Source organism: Chenopodium album, chromosome 2, assembly GCF_948465745.1.
Source record: "Chenopodium album chromosome 2, dcCheAlbu1.1, whole genome shotgun sequence".
Taxonomy (NCBI): Eukaryota; Viridiplantae; Streptophyta; class Magnoliopsida; order Caryophyllales; family Amaranthaceae; genus Chenopodium; species Chenopodium album.
The window spans coordinates 85,250,789-85,270,681 of record NC_137835.1 but is presented as its reverse complement, the minus strand read 5'-3'; the positions used below and the strand labels follow the sequence as shown (position 1 = coordinate 85,270,681).

Genomic DNA, 19,893 nt, shown 5'->3' with positions numbered 1-19,893 from the left:
TTTCTTCTCAAGTAAGAGGTCCAAGAAAAAATTTCATGTTGAATCATACTCTCTTCGTCTCTTTTTTTTTAATTGAAATTTCTAAGAGGTAGAAAAGGTCAAAGTAGGAAGAAAAAATAGAGACAAAAGAGAGTTTCTAAGAGCTTTTAGATGTATTATGTATGAGGCATTTTTAATTATCATAAATTTAGCAAATGTGATTATTATCTTAGTTCATATCAAATTAGGGTAGATCTAATCATTTTTCTATGATCCTGTAGAATCGTTTATATGCAGCCATCACACTACCACCTTTGTTCTTTAAAGCCTAACCTTAGACTAGGGGTGCCAAAGTGGTCTTTCGGATCACGTTCCATTTGGTCTAATTTTATTCGAGTCACATTCGAGTGAATAGTCAATGGTTCGAGTATGGTTCATTTAGGTCAATTTTGGAATGAATAATCTTCATATTATTAATTTTCACTCCGTTTGAAAAACCATGTAAAGCTCCAAATAACATCAGGTGATAGTAAATTTGCGTAGGGTCTATGTTTAGGTAAGATAATCAGATACATGTTAGCTTCATCAAATCTTATTACAATCCATTGTAAATTGATACTCGATTTCTTACTTGCTATCTATCTTGAATCCCTTAGCCATACAATATCGTGTTGTTACAGTATTATACTAGTCAATAGACATACATTGTTTCCCTCTTTCATTACAATTGATTACAAAAAAAATCTGAATTTAAGTATCTAACAGCAGAGAATAGATCAAATGTAAAAAGTTAATCAAAGAATAAGTGAACGCCTATAATAATACTGTTCTAAGGCTCATCACCGAGCATACAGCTTCTTCTGTTGTTTTATAAGTAACTGATGATAAATCAGCTCGTTCCAAGCATCTGGAACCCCGGGAATAGACATACATTGTTTCCCTCTTTCATTACAATTGATTACAAAAAAAAACTGAATTTAAGTATCTAACAGCAGAGAATAGATCAAATGTAAAAAGTTAATCAAAGAATAAGTGAACGCCTATAATAATACTGTTCTAAGGCTCATCACCGAGCATACAGCTTCTTCTGTTGTTTTATAAGTAACTGATGATAAATCAGCTCGTTCCAAGCATCTGGAACCCCGGGAAGACACCAATGACTGCAATCTTCTGACGATCCCTTCTTTCCTGGGGTTTTCCCATACTTGGAAGGATGACCATCTATCCTATATGACGATAATCCTGTTACATTCACAAATGTAACAGGAGTTTTCATCGTATTGATGACCTCCCGAGCAATATGATCTTTATCAAGATTGTCTATATACATTTCATTTAGTGGTCTCTTTGCTTCTCTACAATGTCCACCAGTATTCCATTGCCCCCCTCTGTTCAGCAAACCAGACAGGTTTTTAGAGTGAAAAGGTTCACTGCAACCTTTGATGCGCATAATCTTATGTAAGTTATATGTTAGTGTAGAGAACCAACCTGAAATGAGCTGGTGCTGTACTTCGAAAGAAAACCTGGGTTCTGTGAGGATTTATATATCTATCGATCCATGTAGCCCACGTCAGAAGAGCTTTTTTGTAAGCTGCTATTGCATCAAGGTGAGGATAAACTTGCTTACCTTCCTGGTAATAGTTAATCCTACATGCAATTGCATTGTTTAGTACAAATTCAGAAAGACATAATAGAAAGGCCTAAATTCGTACATAAGATACATAATAACTTTGAGAGAATTGAGACAATCTATAACGAAAGACTCAAATTATTATTCCATTTGGAATCAGTAATCACATTGTCACAATCCCTTATGATTCGGAAAAGGAAAAAAAAAAAAAAAAAAAATCCTTTTGATGTTTTCATTCCCTTCCCAATCATAATTGTTGCTATTTTAGGAGATATGACAATTTTTTATAAGCCTTTACAGAACAAATATGATTCATAATTCCTAATAGTGCTGATGCTTTCCAATCTGAACTCAACAAGTATTAAACAGTCCATTTCAACATTTCATAAAAATTAACTCACCCTGCTTTTGTCTTGAAATGAGTCCACCAATTTCCAGTATTAAAGATCAAGATATCAGCTCCTCTCCATTTTGCTGAATCTCTATTTATGCTATCAATTCGCAACGTTTCCTTACGCTTCCTACCCATCCTCACCTTGCCTTCTCGCACTAAGAAATGCGTCACATAAAATTCAACTGTGCACTGATAATCCTACATTGCAAAATCACCAGAGTAGTGATCACTATCAGCTCAGACATCCTGTAAAATCTAAGAATACAAATTTAAACAGGGAGGATGATTTTGAACTAAAATCAATTTATGGAAACACGAAAGTACGGAGGGAGCTGAGTACTTACCACAAATTTGAAACTATAGGCCCCTCTATTCTTAGTGATCCTTCGACCTCGTGCCTCATACACCCTAGTAGGATCTTTTACAGCTCCCATCAATAAACAAAGCAATGATTCCCATTGATTTCTATTAATTGAATCACCAGCAAAGACTAGCCTCTTTCCTCTAATCAATTCCAGCATATTTGTTGCATTGAACCTAACATTTGAATCAAAGAGTAATTATTTCCAAACATGTCAAAACAATCCACATCCTAGCTTAGCAATTAGCACATATACCTACCATACAAAATCAAATATTCTGTTTACCTACAAAAAAAAAAAAAAACAACTATAATTCCTTGGATCAAAATGTCATAAAACACGAAAATGCTTCATAAAATAGTCGAGTCTAACACTTGTACACATACTCATTTCGAAAACAACTATGCAAGTCCGAGTAACAACTTAGCTTCATTTACAAATGATTGCAAAAGGGATTATCAATTACAAATTTACAATACCTTGGAATGTCACAATCTTGAGGTTGCCATCTCCACTTCATGTAATCTTTGTCCCACCTCCCATTTCCTTGGCAATTAAACCCTTCATCTATAAATGGACATGAGAAATTTGTGTACAATGGGTAGCTATCATCAAACACCCACCTCCCTTTGGAAACATCACAATTTTTACCCTTTTTCTCTTCAATATCCTCATCAATTTTACCAACTTTAGTCAAATTCATTTCATTTTCAACCCAACTAACTTCAGCTTTTACCACATCATCAGTAGTAATTTCATCAACTTCATCCTTAAAACTAGAAGATCTCACAAACTCAGATGAATTTTGAAGTTCACTCAAATGGGTATCCCCCAAATTCACAACTTTCACTCTAGAAACTGAGAAATTTTTACCCAAAACAGTGAAATTTCTACTACTAGTCACTTCAATGGAACTATTAACAACAAACCCAGATGAAATTTGAGGTTTTTGAAACTGGGTTTTCTTCAAATTAGTAGTATCATTAAGATTAAAATCAGATGGATTTGTACTAGGAACTGTCAAAGATTGAAGATTTAAGGAATTAAAGCTTAAGCTTAGAACATAGGCTTCTTGGTGAATCAATGGAGAAGCTCGCATAAACCAGAAAGAAAAGAATGAAAAGAACACTAAACAGAGAGAAAGAGTTAGAGAAATAACCATAAATTTAGTGGATTTCCAAAATGAGCAGCAATTTCTCTGCTTCTCCATCTTTGCTACTGAAATAAGCTTGAAAAACAAAGAAATGCATCTGAAAATTGAATTGGGTAGTTATTTTCATACAGATTTAATTTATGTTTATTTATTTGGTAAAGTTTATGCTAAAAAAAATCGAATTTTGAGGGAGGTGGTGGAGTTGAGAGAGTTGTAGAGTAAAAGAACGTGTGAGACATGGCCAAAATTCATAAAGATAAGAAGTTGAGAGTTGTTTAATTAATTATAAAACAATATTCATAAATCATAATCTAATGAACATTATATCATACTCATGACTTATGAGTGGTAGACGTGTACATTGGATTAAGTTCTATTTATCGATCATTATGCACATACACAATTAACTTAAATCAACTCAAGGTCATCATGGACCTTTATGTGACCCTTTAATGGTTTTATATGATTCCAAACAACATTAAAGGACTTCAAAATGCATTTTCTATGATCTCTTGAATTTTCGATACCAGGTCTCAAATCTTCCGAAATTGGCCGAAAGCGTGGATTATAGTCTTTAGTTTTTGAACATTTTTCGACTTTTTTGGACCTGAAAAGAAATGTGGTAGGGATGCTTCCCATTGACCCATGACACCTCAGGAGGACATTATAGATGGTTGGAACTATTCAATTTGTCTTAAAATCATCAATTTAACAATTTATGAACACAAAAACCTTAATTAACTCAAAGCCACCACATGCCTTTATGTGACCAACGAGTGGTCATATATGGTTCCAAACAACATTATATAACCTTAAAATGCATCCACTACCACTCCAAAAGTTTTCGACATCGAGCCCCAAAATCTCCAAAATTGATCCAAAACTGTGGATAATAGCCTTCAATTTTTGACTTTTTTGGACTCGACAAGAAAACAGGCCGAATGCTTCCTATTGGACCCCACGTACCCCAAGTTGTCTTTTGGGTGGTTGGAATCGTCTACTTTGACTTTAAACTGAGAATTAAGTTGTTTACAACTTTACATACACAATTCAATTAATTAACCCTAAGCCATCATGGGTCTTTATGTAATCACCTGATTGTACATAATTCCAAAAGGTTTTATATGATCTCAAGATACCTCCCTTACAACTCCGTGAGTTTCTGACACTAGATCCCAAGACTTCCTAAATTAGAGTTGTTGAACAAACCTTAGGAAGAACCACTAGAACAAGAAAAGTCAGGCATAGTCATACTTTCATCCTAGGCTAAAGCTAAAACAAAAACAAACCAAACCATCTTTTTCTTCCATTTGGATTCATAAACCAAATTACAAATCAATATTTTACCAATATTGTAGTATAACTTGGCTAGGGAAACAATTAACTAGCCCCTTCAAATATGGTTTTCAACTCATTTTTCCTTTTCATTCAAGGAAAACACACATTAAAAAAAATGTTAAGTAACCTAAACTAAGACAATAATGTATCAATGACTTAATATAATTTAAATTCTTTCCCTTTCTAAGAACTAAAAACAGCTTCTACAATGACATGTTTCCTCTTAGGGTATCCCAACCCAATCAAATGACTTATATACGCCTTCCCATCCTTGACCGTTGCAGCCGTAGCCAACCTATGCATTGCGCCAGAGAACTTCCCAACCACGGAAGCAGTCTCCCACCCATCAGTACTCTCCACCAACCGCCCTGCAGGGTTCCCTGCAACCACGAGCTTAGTTGGAGATAATAACTCTAACCCATCACCAAATTGGAGTGATCCCTTAACGATTTTCACTAACGTGATTTCCTCTCCCTTCTTCAAATCGATCTTGTACAAATTACCCGAAAATGTATGAATGACTAGCAAGTAACCATCAGGGTGGTACACAATACCATTGAGTCCTACCAAATTTTTGTACCATTCTTTTGGAGTAAAAAGAGGACTTTTTATGATTGATAACAACTTTCCATCTACATTAACCTTCCATATTTTGCTGTTTTTTACATCAGTTACGTATGCATTGCCTTCTTCATCAACGGCTACATCGTCCGCAAATGCCTTTTCATCTCCTGAAAATTTATTAATAAGCTTGTTAGTTTGATTATATTAGGTGGTGTTAGTCAAAATATTGGACTAGAAGATGCACAAATCTTTATCTTACAAAATATAATAATCCAAGTATGCAAGTAGTATTAGATGTAAGAATTAGGGCATGTTCACATATATTTAATTAATTTCAGTTCAGTTCAGCTATAATCAGTTCTGTTCAGTTCAGCTTCTAATTTCCCTCGCTCATAGAAACAGTCTAGTTTAGTTCAGTTCAGCTCCACTCAGTTCAGTTCAGTAAATGTGAGCAGGCTCTTAAACAAATTATATTTATCGGTACAACATCCCTTAAAAGAATAGATTTTTTTTTTTAATCCGTATATATTTATGTTTTAATTTTTAGATTCAAATTTCAAAACTATCCATCGTGTAATATTGTCACATATTTAGTACAATAGGAGACACATTTCCTATATTCTCAAGAGTTTAACTTAAATACTTATCACGGACTATACGGAATACTCACTTTGTATTACATATCTATACACTACTTTGTCCATATCAATATTGACTTAAATACAAGGATCGGAGCACTACCTACTACATATCTCCGTAACTAATATAGGTCAAATAAGTGGGTTAGGCTTAGGCACAAGTAGCACAACATTTACTTATCATATTAATTTAGTTGATGCCCTACACTACACCATTGTTTCACTCCACTTGATTGTTTAAATTATTTTCCTCAAATTTAAAGTGGATAAGACAAATAGACAATACGTTCAAGTTTTTATGGAGTGAATTGGTTGACACTTAAATGAACTGACATTTATCTGGTAGTACTTGAACATCTAGAGGCCTATATATGTTTAACAACTGGACGAGACCCGAATTCAATTACTTCACCCATTTCGCCATCTCTTATTAATTGACACATTTCAATACATTTTTTTCAATTCTCATTAGTCAATAAAATACACAGTACTTATAGTAAAAAAAAATTATAAACTATTAAGACAAATGTAATAAAATTATAATTTACTTGTGCCGTTTGATCAAACGAGACAAGTAAAGTGAGACGGAAGGGGTATTAATGTTGGCTACGATAATAGTTGAGCATTAAGAACAGAAACCAAAGGTAAAGGTTTGACTGTGAGGACAATATGAGTTTTGGTTATCGTGTATTTGTGTGCGCCAAACAAAACAGTACACGATTAATGCGGATCTCCATTCTTTGTTTATTGTGTTACACGCTCTATGTAAATCACTAATACATTGTTTATGTTATATGTGTGCAGATAGATAATCACGAATCAAGGTGTTATACACGAGATTTGATCAAATTGTAGATTATATACTACCTCCGTTACATATTATTTGCAACGATTAGACATTTTTTCCTCTCTACTTTATGTCAAATCGTTGCTAATAATATGTAACGGAGGTAGTATAACTATATAAGTGTCATCACCAAATATTATACGGAATATCAATCAAGCAAACATTCAAACTTAATAAAAATGAAGTACGAGTATATATTATGATGATATATTAGGGATTGGAAAACTTAAGCTCATTCTCACATTAATTTCTCTCTAATCATTAGGTAATTAAATTTTTATAAACATTTCTCTATCTTTAACGATATTAAAATTGTATTCGTATTACTACTTGTATTTAGATATGAGTTAATAGTAATACATTTAATTTGAGACGGAGTGACTTGTTACATAATTTTATAAGGAAAAGTTAATGACTTTAATCTCGATCCAAAAGAAGATAATACAAGTCATCAACAACACTACAAAAATCAGATATTTTCAATGGTAATTTTAACTATTGAATCATGACAATTGTCAAGTTGCAAGCCACTCATTTTCAAATTCTTTGTTTGATTTTTCAGTTTAAACCTTAAAATCAAATTTTCTTTAGCGACAAAATATTATCCCGTATTAAAAACAAAAATAAAAAAATTATTTCACGTAAAATTACTGTCCAGCTAATTTTAGAAAACTTTATTCTATTCTATAAAAGTAACTTTGACACCGTTTCATACAAGAGTTCGACATTTATTATTAACAAAAAATTAATTAGTCTAGCAAAGAAATCCTAACTAAAAAAGCCAATATCTTCCATATGTTTTACTTTACCGGATTTGGCGGTTGCTACTTTTACTAGAATCATCGTCACAAAAAGGAAAAAAAAAAGTTTAAAACAGGAACAACATTTAGAGACGGAGAAACATTACCAGGCTTAGTAAGGTGAGTTAGAAACAAACGACGCCAAGAGGAAAGGTCGTAAGCAGCGAGACCACCGTAACGATTACCAATCAAGTCAGCCGTAACAACAAGAAGACGATTCCTCGACCGGTCAATGGAAATACCGACGGAAGCATTTCCAGCCAAGTCAACGTCTTTAAATGCTGTGATTTCATCCAATACATGATTATCATCGGTTTGGAGTTTGAGTTCTCCTACACCACCCTCCATGTAGGAGACGAGGAATCGACGGTTGAGATCATCCCACTTGGCACATTCCCTGAGCCAGCTGTTGCTATGGTATTGGTACACGTGTGTAGATGGTGGGGTCCTCTCAAGGGTGATGAGAATGCCGATAGGAATGGCGGAGAAGAGGAGGAGAGAGAATATGAATTTGGTGGAAAATATGAAGGAAATGCAACCCATTGTTAAAATGTGAGGAGAGAGAATGAATGAGAAAAAAAAGAAAAGGAAAGAATGTGGTGTTTTTTTTGGTGTGAGATTATTTGTATTTGTAGGTTGGAAAATAGGAAATGAATCTCTTTTAAAGGGGTGATAAAATTGATTGTCCACAATATGTTTGATTTTATTCCTTATTTTGTGCTTTTTTTTTTTTTGTGTAAGTTTAGTTGTGACTTTTGCAAGAAATTGACACCGTAATGGGATAGTATGATAAATTGATAATTCTTCGTTATGTGATTCTTCGTTATGTGACTAATGTCTTAATCTCATTTGAACGATAATGATGTTTTTGGATAGAGGTTTGTGTTGTATGTAATCCTTTTTCGTATCTATTAATAATCAAACTATCAAATAGTTGGTTAACTTAAATAAGATTGAATGAAATTATTATAAATCTTTACCAACTAAGCTATCTTATAATACCAATACGTAATTATTAATTCAAGAGCACACGATAGAATGTTTTTACATACGTTTTTGGTTTTTGGTGTACTGTGACATATATTTGACAATGATGTCGACATAATTTGAATGTCATTAGGTGAAGTTTTTAGTAAGGAGAAGTTTGGAGATGGGTGGGAAGTGGTGGAAAAGAGGTTGGACAAAGAAGGATGCATGGTTTCCAAGGCATAGGAAGTTAGGAACTAATAATGTGTGTATAAAGCGTTATTCAACTTTTGTTGAGGTGCATGATGATAGGATGTAAAGTTGATTAGATTGGAGTTTTCTATTTAAATTGTTCCAAAGATGAACGAAAAAGAAGTCATAAAAGAACCCCTATGTGTATGAGTTGGTGGGGTTTGGTAAAAATTGGAAAGAAATTAGATACATATAGAAATTTTAATCCGTGTAAAACTAGAAAATTACTTCATATCAGAATAATAATAAAAAGGTGGTTCATTTGTTTTTGCTCCAAAAATTAGAAGCTGTCCATTTTCACTTGTTGCAGTATATGCATGCATGTTTAGGAATCTTATTTGATTTACATTATGTAATTTGATTATTATTTAATTCCATTAAACATTAATTCGACTGATATTCACCTACTTGTACATGCTAACAAAATACTTGATCTATTAATGAAATTACTACACCAAATATAGTCTAATGAATACATACACTGATACACAATATAGTGTTACTTTATGTGATGACCTAAAATCATCAATCCAAATATTGCAAGATTAGACATTTTGGGTGGCCTACTAAATAGATAAAAATAATAATAATAATAATAATAATAATAATAATAATAATAATAATTAAAGAGCTAATCCGAATATCTCTACGTAAGAAATTAAGAATCACCTACCAAAACGATTAAATTGGACAACATATTAATATTGTAAACCCCCTATTTAATTTAGTAGCAACTACCCTTCATATTACAATAGTACACTGGCCATTTAATCTTAAAAGGTACATGAACATCATTACATCTTTAATGTGAACACGTCCATCGAATAAGTACCGCACATTTTTGGAAAACAGCTTACCTATTGCATAGTTTTTTTTTACCTATACAAGTAAATAATGCATCTAATATCAAAATTGGTAAAAAAAAAAAAAAAAAAAAAAAAAAAAAAAAAAAAAAAAGGGGGTGGGGGTGGGGGGGGGTCCAAATTACTTGATTAAGAAAAAAATGAATTTTTTTTGTAGTCAATACATTATTCTAGATTAACAATATTCATGAAAGCCGAGATTAAGTAATCTCGTGCAGCTCGTGCTCCACTTAATGACGAAGTCAATCTAAATAGGTAATATCAATCTTTGTACTCTTTCTAATGCAAATTAACCACGTTATATACCACATATTTCCACGTGCAAAGTTACTAAAATAGTAACCCGTTTCTAATTCTTGTAGTACAAAGTACTACTCCCTCCGTCCCTAAATTACATTCCTCTTTCTCTCTATTATATGCTAGAAAGAGGAATGTAATTTAGGGACGGAGGGAGTATATATTTTCTCCATGCATTGAATTTAGATGTATTTATCACGAAACTAGTTAATAAACATCAATAATTTAAGTATAGTTTGATTTCAATTATATTTTGGAGTTCATATAAGCGTCTCATTTCAAAACTTTCAACTTTTTATCCAAGAAACTTTTAAGTCATTAATATTTGTTGATAAGCATAAGAAAGTTTTAAGTCATTAATATTTGTTGATCAATAAGAAACTTTAGTCATTAATATTTGTTAAAAGTTACCTCTATCGCACCCCCCTTAATAGTTCGATAAGGATAAACAAATACATTGCAAGCTTCTTTAATCACACCATAATACCATATAACTATGTATTTCAAAAGAAAGAAAGATACACGAATTACAATTAGGCTTGTATCTTTCAAGTCTAGCTAAGACCTAATCTAATCTAAACTAATACAAATATTAATAAACAATACCATTACATATATAATAATGTAAGTTAATTTAAGTAGACATGCTTAATAATTATTACTCCCTCCGTTCCAAAAAGAACGACCCATTTGGGTTGATTACACGGGTATTAAGGAAGTTAAGTAAAAGTATATTGGAAAGATAAATTTACATGGGGTTTGTAAAAAAATAGAGAGGGAAAGTAATAAAAATAACATGGAAAATCAAATTTTTATATGGGGAAGCTAATTTTGCACAAATATTGTTGCAAATTGGTGGTGTTTTAATGCAAATGGGTCATTCTTTTTGGGACAAAGTTTTGGCCAAATGGGTCGTTCTTTTTGGGACGGAGGGAGTAATAAATTATTATAATAGTTGTGTTTAAATAACATATGGTATTTAACAAAAAAAAAAAAAAAAAAAAAAAAAAAAGTAATTATGTACTCTGTAGCCTTTTAGACATATGTTACAAACTCAGGTTGTACGTGGACTTAAATGGGTAGGTTTATTTTAAATTTGTCTTGAAAATTGAGCTTAAGTTTGCTTATGTTAAGCTTAATTCATTCATAAGCATCGTTTGTTCGTTCAACAACTAAGGGAAATATGAAGCATTGAATCACTATACGTTGCCATGTTAGTACTTCGAAGTTGGAGCGATTACATTTGGTCTACCGGTTTACCCTTGCATTTTTCTTCACGATAATCTGGAATAAAAGTATACCTCGTTCAATCACTTTTAGTTGCAACAAATTGACTAAATACCCACTTTTTCCATTTCTTTATAGTTGCATCACACACTTTACCACAGTATTTAAGAAAAGTGCACCTCACATAATATAATACACTTAAAATGGAGTTAAAAAGACTGTTAAGAATATAATCAAGTGGGTCTTGTGCTTTATATAAAGGTAATACTACAATTTTCACCATAAAAACCTTCCTTTTATAGTGTATTGCAGCTATTGTAATATTTCCATTTCATGAAAGTGTTGCAACTATGAAGAAACAGAGAAAGTATAAAATTTTTGTACAACCGTTGCGATTAATAGTAAATGGATGATGCACACTTTTTATAAGATTATCTATAATAGAAAATGGACATATATGGAATTAATTACTCCGTTTAATATTAATCCAACCATTATCATAAAACTCAAGATAATAAATACCTAATGATTAGAGCTATTAAAAGTTTACCTGATCCGAAATATCGACTCAAACCCGATTATTAACCGACCCATCTGAACCCGAAAAAATGGTGACCCAACCCGACCTGACTTAAAGCAGAAAAATAACTTACTTGTAAAATTGAGAGAAAATAAAAATTAAATCAAACTTTTTTTATATATAAAATAGATAGATAGAGTACTAAAATATTAGGGTATTACAATATAAGCCTTCAATTTTGGAGTTTTTTAACTTTTTTTCGCCCGAAAATAAAAATTGCCGAAATTTTTACCATGGTCCCTAATACCCTCCGGGAGTCCAATTAGGTGGGTTGAACTATCCAATTTGTCTTTAAACGGTCAATTTACCGATTTACAACTTTTCGATTTTATTAAATCAAGCCTACCACGAACATTTATGACAACATATAATGATCATAAATGGCTCCAAACGGCATTATATGACCCCAAGATGTATCCCCTAGAATTTCAAGACTTTTCGACACCGGCCCCGTATCCTCCAAAATTTCTCAAAAAGCATGGATATTAGCCTTCAATTTTGTAATTTTTGATTTTTTTTCGCCCGGAAATAAAAATTGCCGAAATGTTTACCATAATCCCTAATACCGTCCGGGAGTCCCATTGGGTGGGTGGAACCATCCAATTTGCCTTTAAACGGCCAATTACCGGTTTACAATTTACACCGATTTCATTAACTCAAGCCTACCACAAACATTTATGACAACAAATAATGATCATATATGGTTCCAAATAGCATTATATGACCCCGAGATGTATCCCCTAGAATTTCAAGATTTTTCGACACCGGGCCCCAAAACCTCCAAAATTTCTCAAAAAGCGTGGATAATAGTCTTCAATTTTGGAAATTTTGACGTTTTTTCGCCCGAAAATAAAAATTGCCGAAATGTTTACCATGGTCCCTAATATCCTCCGGAAGTCCAATTGGGTTGGTGGAACCATCCAATTTGCCTTTAAGCGGCCAATTTACCGGTTTACAACTTGTACGGATATCATTAATGTAACACCCCAATAATTCTCTCTTTAAACCTGTGAGGACCCTGAACAATATTCAAGAGAATTACTGGCGTGCTACCGCCACGTGTTCAAACGTTAAGGCTTTATCAGAATATAGCAGCGGAAAAACTAAATCAGTTATAAATAAGTTTCAAAACCAACGAATGAAACCAAATTAAGTCACACAACTTGGAACCATTAAGGCCCTTATTCAAAACCCAATAAAAGTAGTAAGTGATTAAATTCAGTGTTCAAATAAATTCAAACCCAAAAGAAATAGTGTCGAATAAAATCGAATTAAAATATATAAATTCAAACTTGCAAAAGAAATAAAATGCAAACAACCAACTCTCTACTCAAGATCCCACAACCCTGATGAATGCTGCATTTGTAAGAACCTGTGGTAATTCTGCTCCCCAATATTACAAGTGTAAAAATTGGATCGTCACAGGGTCATTGAAAGGCGAAGGCCATGACCAAATAAAGACACACAAAGCACGCAATCAGCAAAGCTGAGTACATACAAGCTGCAAAATAAATTAAGAAATCCATAACATGCTACTAATAATCAATCATCATGCATCATTAAATTATAGACTCAACACACGACTCAACTATTTATATTACTAAGACTCCATTAATTAATAATAGGTAAATCATTATTTTTATTCATTGGATTACGCAATAGACAAGGTTGTCCAACCCATGCTCCATTTTGAACATCAATAAAAGAAAAACCCCATGCCTCCTTTCGGAAACGTCAATAAACATCCAACGACCACGGGCGCGACTCCGTGACCGTAGTTAGTATGAGATCTCACCTAACTCCTAGTTTTGAAAAATATTTGAAATAAGAGACTCGTAGATCAGACGGCCTCGAGAAAAATACACGGCTAATACCCCATGTACCCCAACCCCTGATTGTCATTACTCCAGAAGTGCACCAATCCAGAGTTTTATTGCTCATCCATCTTGCACTTTACGTGATTTACAGGTTTAGACTTGGTGATGACTCATATGCATAACAATACAATCAATCCAATATTAATTCAATCAAGTAAAACAACTTTTCAATTTCAATTCTTGATTTATTAGTGGCAAGCAACATTTATTATTTATTCCTTTACTACCTCGGTGTATAAACACCTTGAGTGCATAAGGCACCCCAAAACCTTAACCTCGTCTTAGAAGACTTAAATTCTTCCTTTACTCATCCTGCTTGCATAATCATGAATAAGTAATAAATTAATCATTACACCAATCATATACCTTTGCCTCTAAGCGCACCTTGCATAATTAGAGCACAAATAATACTTGCAATATAAAATAGGGCACGTCATACGAAATTCACAATGTATAACCAAACAATTTAACTCAGTCATCCCTATACATGATACTAAGTTCTCGATCCGTCGTCCTTAAACATGCACCTAAAAGAAAGGTTTCGTAACTTGTACGTACCTTGAGCAAACGAACTGGTATGCCACTTTACTAACTAGAAATCACCTTCAATAAACTCCTCTCCTAAGCCAAATAATAACATCTCAATCAATACCCAATCAATCAAATTTACAACAATACTAACATATTTTAAAACCTTCAAAATCCAAATCAAACGACACTTTAAAACCTTCCCTTTAGTTAAAATTAAAGGCTTATATATAATTCTTTAAATTTTCTTCATAAAAACCTTAAAATACACTCTTATACATGAAATTACAGCAAGTTCAAAGTCTAATAAAAACCTGAAAATTATATAAAAACCCCTAAAAATCTCCCTTTTTAATGGGTGATTAAACCCTCTTTATAAAACATCAAAAGTAGTACTTAGAAACTATTTTCAACACTTAAAACTTCAATAAAAAACATATATTTATGCTTAATTAACTTTAAACATAATTAATTTTATTAATCAAACTCAAGGATAATATTTTAAGTATAAAAAAACTTCGTTAAAATCAAAAACTGCCCGAAAATCATATTTAGAGGATGAATTTGGCCACGAGAGGGTGATGCACACTACCTAAGGTAATGATTCTTTCTTAAAACGTTGTTTCCACATGGAAAACACTACTTTTTCATCAAAATCGGATGAGTTCATAATTTGATCGGGATTAAAACGGGATTAATATTAACGAACGAAAATCTAAAAATTAAAACACGAATCTATGTGTTCAAAATAATCTGTAATTAAGTTAAACTAATCAGTAGTTATAATCACCAAAATTTCAAAACATCATTACTATAAAAGCCCTAAATCAATTGTTCATAAAAACCCTAAAATTATGATTTTCAATAAATTGAAACCCTAGGTTTATAATTCATAAAATATGAAATTTATAACATAAATATAATCTGAAATTTATAATCTTTATACCATTAAAATATAATTTGATACTAAAAATATAATATTTATACTAAAATCAAAACCCAAAACAATTAAATTAACATTAAGCAAAATAATGAAACAAAGGAGGATGAAAATAAGACTAACCTTTTTGTGTGGGAAATTTTTGGAGATTCATGGGGTATTTATAGGAGAGAATTATTGTAGGGTAAAAAGAAAGATTGGGCCTCATAAAAATAATGGGTCGATTAAGTAAACAAATGGGTTAGGCTTGTGTGATTGGACATAAATTGTAGAATAAAGGTGCATAAAATAATTTGTTCAAATAATTTTCGACCCAGATTAATAATTTGAAACTTTTGAAATTAAATTATGAAAAATAACAAATAAATATTATAAATAAAATAAATTTTCATTTATAAAATATTTAAAAATACGGGGGATTACAATTAACTCCAGCATACTACGAACATTTATGACAACATATAGTGATCATATATGGTTCCAAACGGCATTATATGACCCCGAGATGTATCCCCTAAAATATCAAGACTTTTCTACACTAGGCTCCGAAACTTCCAATATTTTTCAAAAAACTTGGATATTAGCCTTCAATTTTGGAATTTTTTGACTTTTTTTCGCCCGGAAATAAAAATTTCCAAAATGTACCATGGTCCCTAATACATTCCGGGAGTCCAATTGGGTGTGTGGAACCATCCAATTTGCTGTTAAACCGCTAATTTACCGGTTTACAACTTGCACCGATTTCATTAATTCAAACCTACCACGAACATTTATGAAAAAATATAATGATCATATATTGTTCCAAATGACATTATATGACCCCGAGATGTATCCCATAGAATTTCAAGACTTTTCGACACCAAGCCCTGAAACCTCTAAAATTTCTCAAAAAGCGTGGATATTAGCATTCAATTTTGGAATTTTTGATTTTTTTTTTGCCCGGAAATAAAAATTGCCGAAATGTTTACCATGGTCCTTAATATCCTACGGGAGTCCAATTGGGTGTGTGGAACCATCCAATTTGATGTTAAACGACCAATTTAACGGTTTACAACTTGCACCGATTTAACGGTTTACAACGGCCAATTGGATTAACTTGTACCGAACTCGACTTGAACCGAAATTGACCCTAACCCATTTTAACCCGTCAAAACCCGAATTTAACCCGACTTGTTACTAACCTGACTTGAGTTCAACCTGACCCGTTCCTAACCCGACCCGAATTTAACCCAACCTGTTACAAACCCGATCTGAAATCAACCCAACTTGTTATTGACCTGACCCAAATTCAACTTGACTTGTTATTGACCCGACCCGAATTTTACCAGACCTATTACTAATCGACCAAATCTGACTCGAAATCAACACGACTTGTTATTGACCTGACCTAAATTCAACTCAAATTGTTCCTGACCCGATTTCAAATCACCTTAAATGCAATTTAGACCACATTATTATTGTTGATCAAAGCATTTTGTCTAGGGAGACCAAGTCGGTCCAGGCCAGCAAAAGAAATGAGCATCAAGATCATCCTCAAACTTAAGAGTTAAATATTGTATATATTTGTTGTATGGTCAAAAGAGATAATTATCTTCCTAAATTATAGACTATAGTTCCCTAGTATATTGTCATATATATTTTAGTCAAAGGAAATAATTATCTTGATAAAAATGATAATTATCTATTTATAGTTAGTTGAACTCGAATATGACCTGACTTGGAAATGACCCGACCTGATTGTAACATGCAAATTATTGACTTGAACATAACCCAACTTGAATATGAGAATGACCCGACTTGAAAATGACCCAACCTGATTATAACCCGCAAATTATTGACTTGAACCGAACTCGACTTGAACCCAAGAATGACCCGACTTGAAAATGACCCGACCTGATTATAATCCGCAAATTATTGACTTGAACCGAACCCGACTCAAACCCAAGAATGACCCGACCTGATTCTAACTCGCAAATTATTGACTTGAACCGAACCCGAGAATTACCCTAACCCGTTTTATCCCGTGAAAACCCGAATTAAACCCGACCTATTGTTCACTCGACCCGAATGTAACCCAACCTGTTATTAACCCGACCTAAATCCGACCCGATAAGAAGTATGACCCGAAGTGACCTGACTCAAGCATGACCCAACCCAAACTCGACTCGCATAGGTTATGGAATTAATCCGAATTGACCTGACCCGAGTTGACCCGACCCACTCGACCCGTTTACCCGAATTGACAGCTCTACTAATGATCAAAGATTCTAAAGTCTAACCACAAACAAGATAGGTCTAGCCAACTATAAAAATTTGAGGCTAATTATGGCATTCCAAAATTTATGGTATTGATTTGAAATTCTTGTATGGTGTTTGGATGACAATTTCCTACCTTCAACTAAACAAGCCCGTTAAGTCTCGCAATTCATCACACAATTTCTTATTGCCTAAGAAGATGTTTATTTTCATCACAAATTTTAGTAATATTCCATATACACAAAAGATTACTTAAAATTAGGGTTAGAGTTGAAAATAAACAGAGTCACACAAAGGTCAACTAAAACATTAGACGCGACATGAAAACGGTCAAATGTTGACACCACATGAGAGGCATGAATTTATATGTAAATGTTGACTGAATTTGTTGAGTCATATATCATTAGGCCATTAGTAACACCAACACATATTTCAAGTTAGTACATCCTCATACAGTGAACATCACTAATTCACTACTTGAGCTTTCCCTCTTCCTTTTTGATTTGTGAGCTCCAAGACCTCAAACAGGCTATGTACTAGTTGGTAAGAACCCTAATTTTTAATCAAAATTTGATCTTTTTCTTCTGTTAATCATCTTAATAATCATATTTACAATAATATTGATCTCACTCTTTTTTGTAGCTCTATGAAATTCTGATTTTCTCCCACTTTTCTAGTAAATCACTTTTGGATTATTAATCGCTACTCAAAACATTATTTCTTGTGTTTTTGTTCGCAATTTAGTTAAAATCTGAAGTTTTTTTTGTTCATTTTTGCCTAAATGATTCACAATAGTAGTAGCAGAACTCCTATAATTTTATATTAATTGTGGATTAGTGTTATTTGGTTTGGAAATTGTTGAAATTCAAGAATTACTGTTATTTCAAGGGATTTCATGATTGAATTAATGGATGATTCTGCTTGTTATGAGCATAATTTAATTTCTTAAATAGTGATAGTTGGATTTCATGTATACTATGATATTGTCCTGTTTTTTTTAGGGAATTGCTGTTAATCAAGTTATGTTAGAATTGCATTGTTTGAGTTGAGATGAAGATAAATTATGAATGAGCTGCTTCTTAATAATCTTGTGTTAATTTCTTTTTGGATCATTTTCGCCCGAAAATACATGAACCACCATTATAAATTTAAAAGAAAGGGCAATGCCAATTCCCAAGATAAGTGAGGAGGAGAAAGAAGAATATGAGGAGGAAGTAGAAACTGAATCTGATGAAGAAGATAGCGAAAATGAGTGGGAACAAGGAGAGAAATCGATTATGCATTATGCATCGTCGCAGAAGATATTATTGGTAGGAGAAGGAGATTTTTCATTTGCTTTGTGTTTAGCTAGAGCATTTGAGACAGCATACAACATGGTCGCGACATCTCTTGATTCTCTTGAGATGTTAGGAAAGAAATACAGCAATGGAGTTGATAATGTAAGGGAATTGGAAGAGAGGGGGTGTATTGTATTACATGGGGTTGATGCCACTCAAATGAGCAAGCATTACTTTCTGTCTACTCAGAGGTTTGATCGTGTTATCTATAACTTCCCTCATGTCGGGTTTATGTTTCCTGAAGACAGCACTTGTCAGATCAAGCTGAACAAGCAGCTGGTGAAGGGGTTCCTGATGAACGCGAAATTGCTGTTGATGAATCCAGCAGGGGAGGTGCATGTGAGCCACAAGGAAGGGCAGCCTTATAGCCAGTGGGACTTGGCCAAGAAGGCTGCGAAAAGTGGGCTTGTGTTCCATCAGAAGGTGCCCTTTCGTAGGACTGATTACCCTGGTTACTCCAACAAGCGTGCTGATGGCTACCACGCAGATAACTCCTTTCCGTTGTTTCTAGCCTCCACCTTCATATTTCACCTCGACTCCATCACTAGTTGAGATTCCCGTCTCCAGAAATGGCCTTCCGAAATGTATATCTGTTCAGCGTCCTAACGAGCATGTGGTGAGGCAATGATTCATGTATAATTAAGTGGGTTCCTGGCTTCCTGCTTTGTTGTTACTTCTGAATGTCTGGACTACTAAAATGACCCCTTTTTTTTTTCTTCTTTTTCTTTTTCTCCTCATACGAGTCATATTTATGTTGGACAATTGTTGATCTATATGGAAACATATTTGAGGTTTGCAAACAAATGTACTCGAACAATCTCCGATGATTGCATTGAACTCCACTTATCTCTCAATAGCTTATTCACCTAGCTGGACTTGCTAGCCAACACTTTTTCAAAAGAGTGCTTGTGAAATAAAATAAGAAATGGATTATAACACGAAAAAAATAATGATATCAAAAACCGGTCAAATGAGACCGAAGAAGTGCACTTTGCATACCTGGAGATAGTACGGAGTACTCAAATAAGTTCACTTAGCTATATGACAATGAAACTTGCCTCTTTA

The 19,893-nt window shown here is 33.3% G+C and overlaps 2 protein-coding genes and 1 pseudogene across 4 annotated transcripts; 1 reads left to right on the top strand and 2 right to left on the bottom strand.

Annotated features, from left to right (window-relative positions):
* Window positions 1-674: 674 nt before the first annotated feature.
* LOC145591642 (protein trichome birefringence-like 6) lies at window positions 675-3,786 on the bottom strand. Its single transcript, XM_081648159.1, has 5 exons — window positions 2,845-3,786; window positions 2,348-2,540; window positions 2,011-2,201; window positions 1,468-1,626; window positions 675-1,367 (listed from the first exon to the last, which is right to left on the bottom strand). The coding sequence occupies exons 1-5, from the start codon at window positions 3,573-3,575 to the stop codon at window positions 1,046-1,048; spliced, it is 1,596 nt and encodes a 531-aa protein (XP_081504285.1). The 5' UTR covers window positions 3,576-3,786; the 3' UTR covers window positions 675-1,045.
* Window positions 3,787-4,800: 1,014 nt separating this feature from the next.
* Window positions 4,801-8,310, bottom strand: LOC145591637 (uncharacterized). Its single transcript, XM_081648153.1, has 2 exons — window positions 7,813-8,310; window positions 4,801-5,587 (listed from the first exon to the last, which is right to left on the bottom strand). The coding sequence occupies exons 1-2, from the start codon at window positions 8,246-8,248 to the stop codon at window positions 5,040-5,042; spliced, it is 984 nt and encodes a 327-aa protein (XP_081504279.1). The 5' UTR covers window positions 8,249-8,310; the 3' UTR covers window positions 4,801-5,039.
* A 9,593-nt stretch (window positions 8,311-17,903) lies between these two features.
* Window positions 17,904-19,626, top strand: LOC145591624 (uncharacterized protein At4g26485 pseudogene; annotated as a pseudogene). Of its 2 annotated transcripts, none has more exons than XR_014102341.1 (2): window positions 17,904-18,034; window positions 18,647-19,625. The product of XR_014102341.1 is annotated as an uncharacterized protein At4g26485 pseudogene, transcript variant X1 (transcript). The 2 variants fall into 2 exon arrangements; XR_014102342.1 differs by having other exon boundaries at window positions 17,951-18,034; window positions 18,493-19,626.
* Window positions 19,627-19,893: the final 267 nt, after the last annotated feature.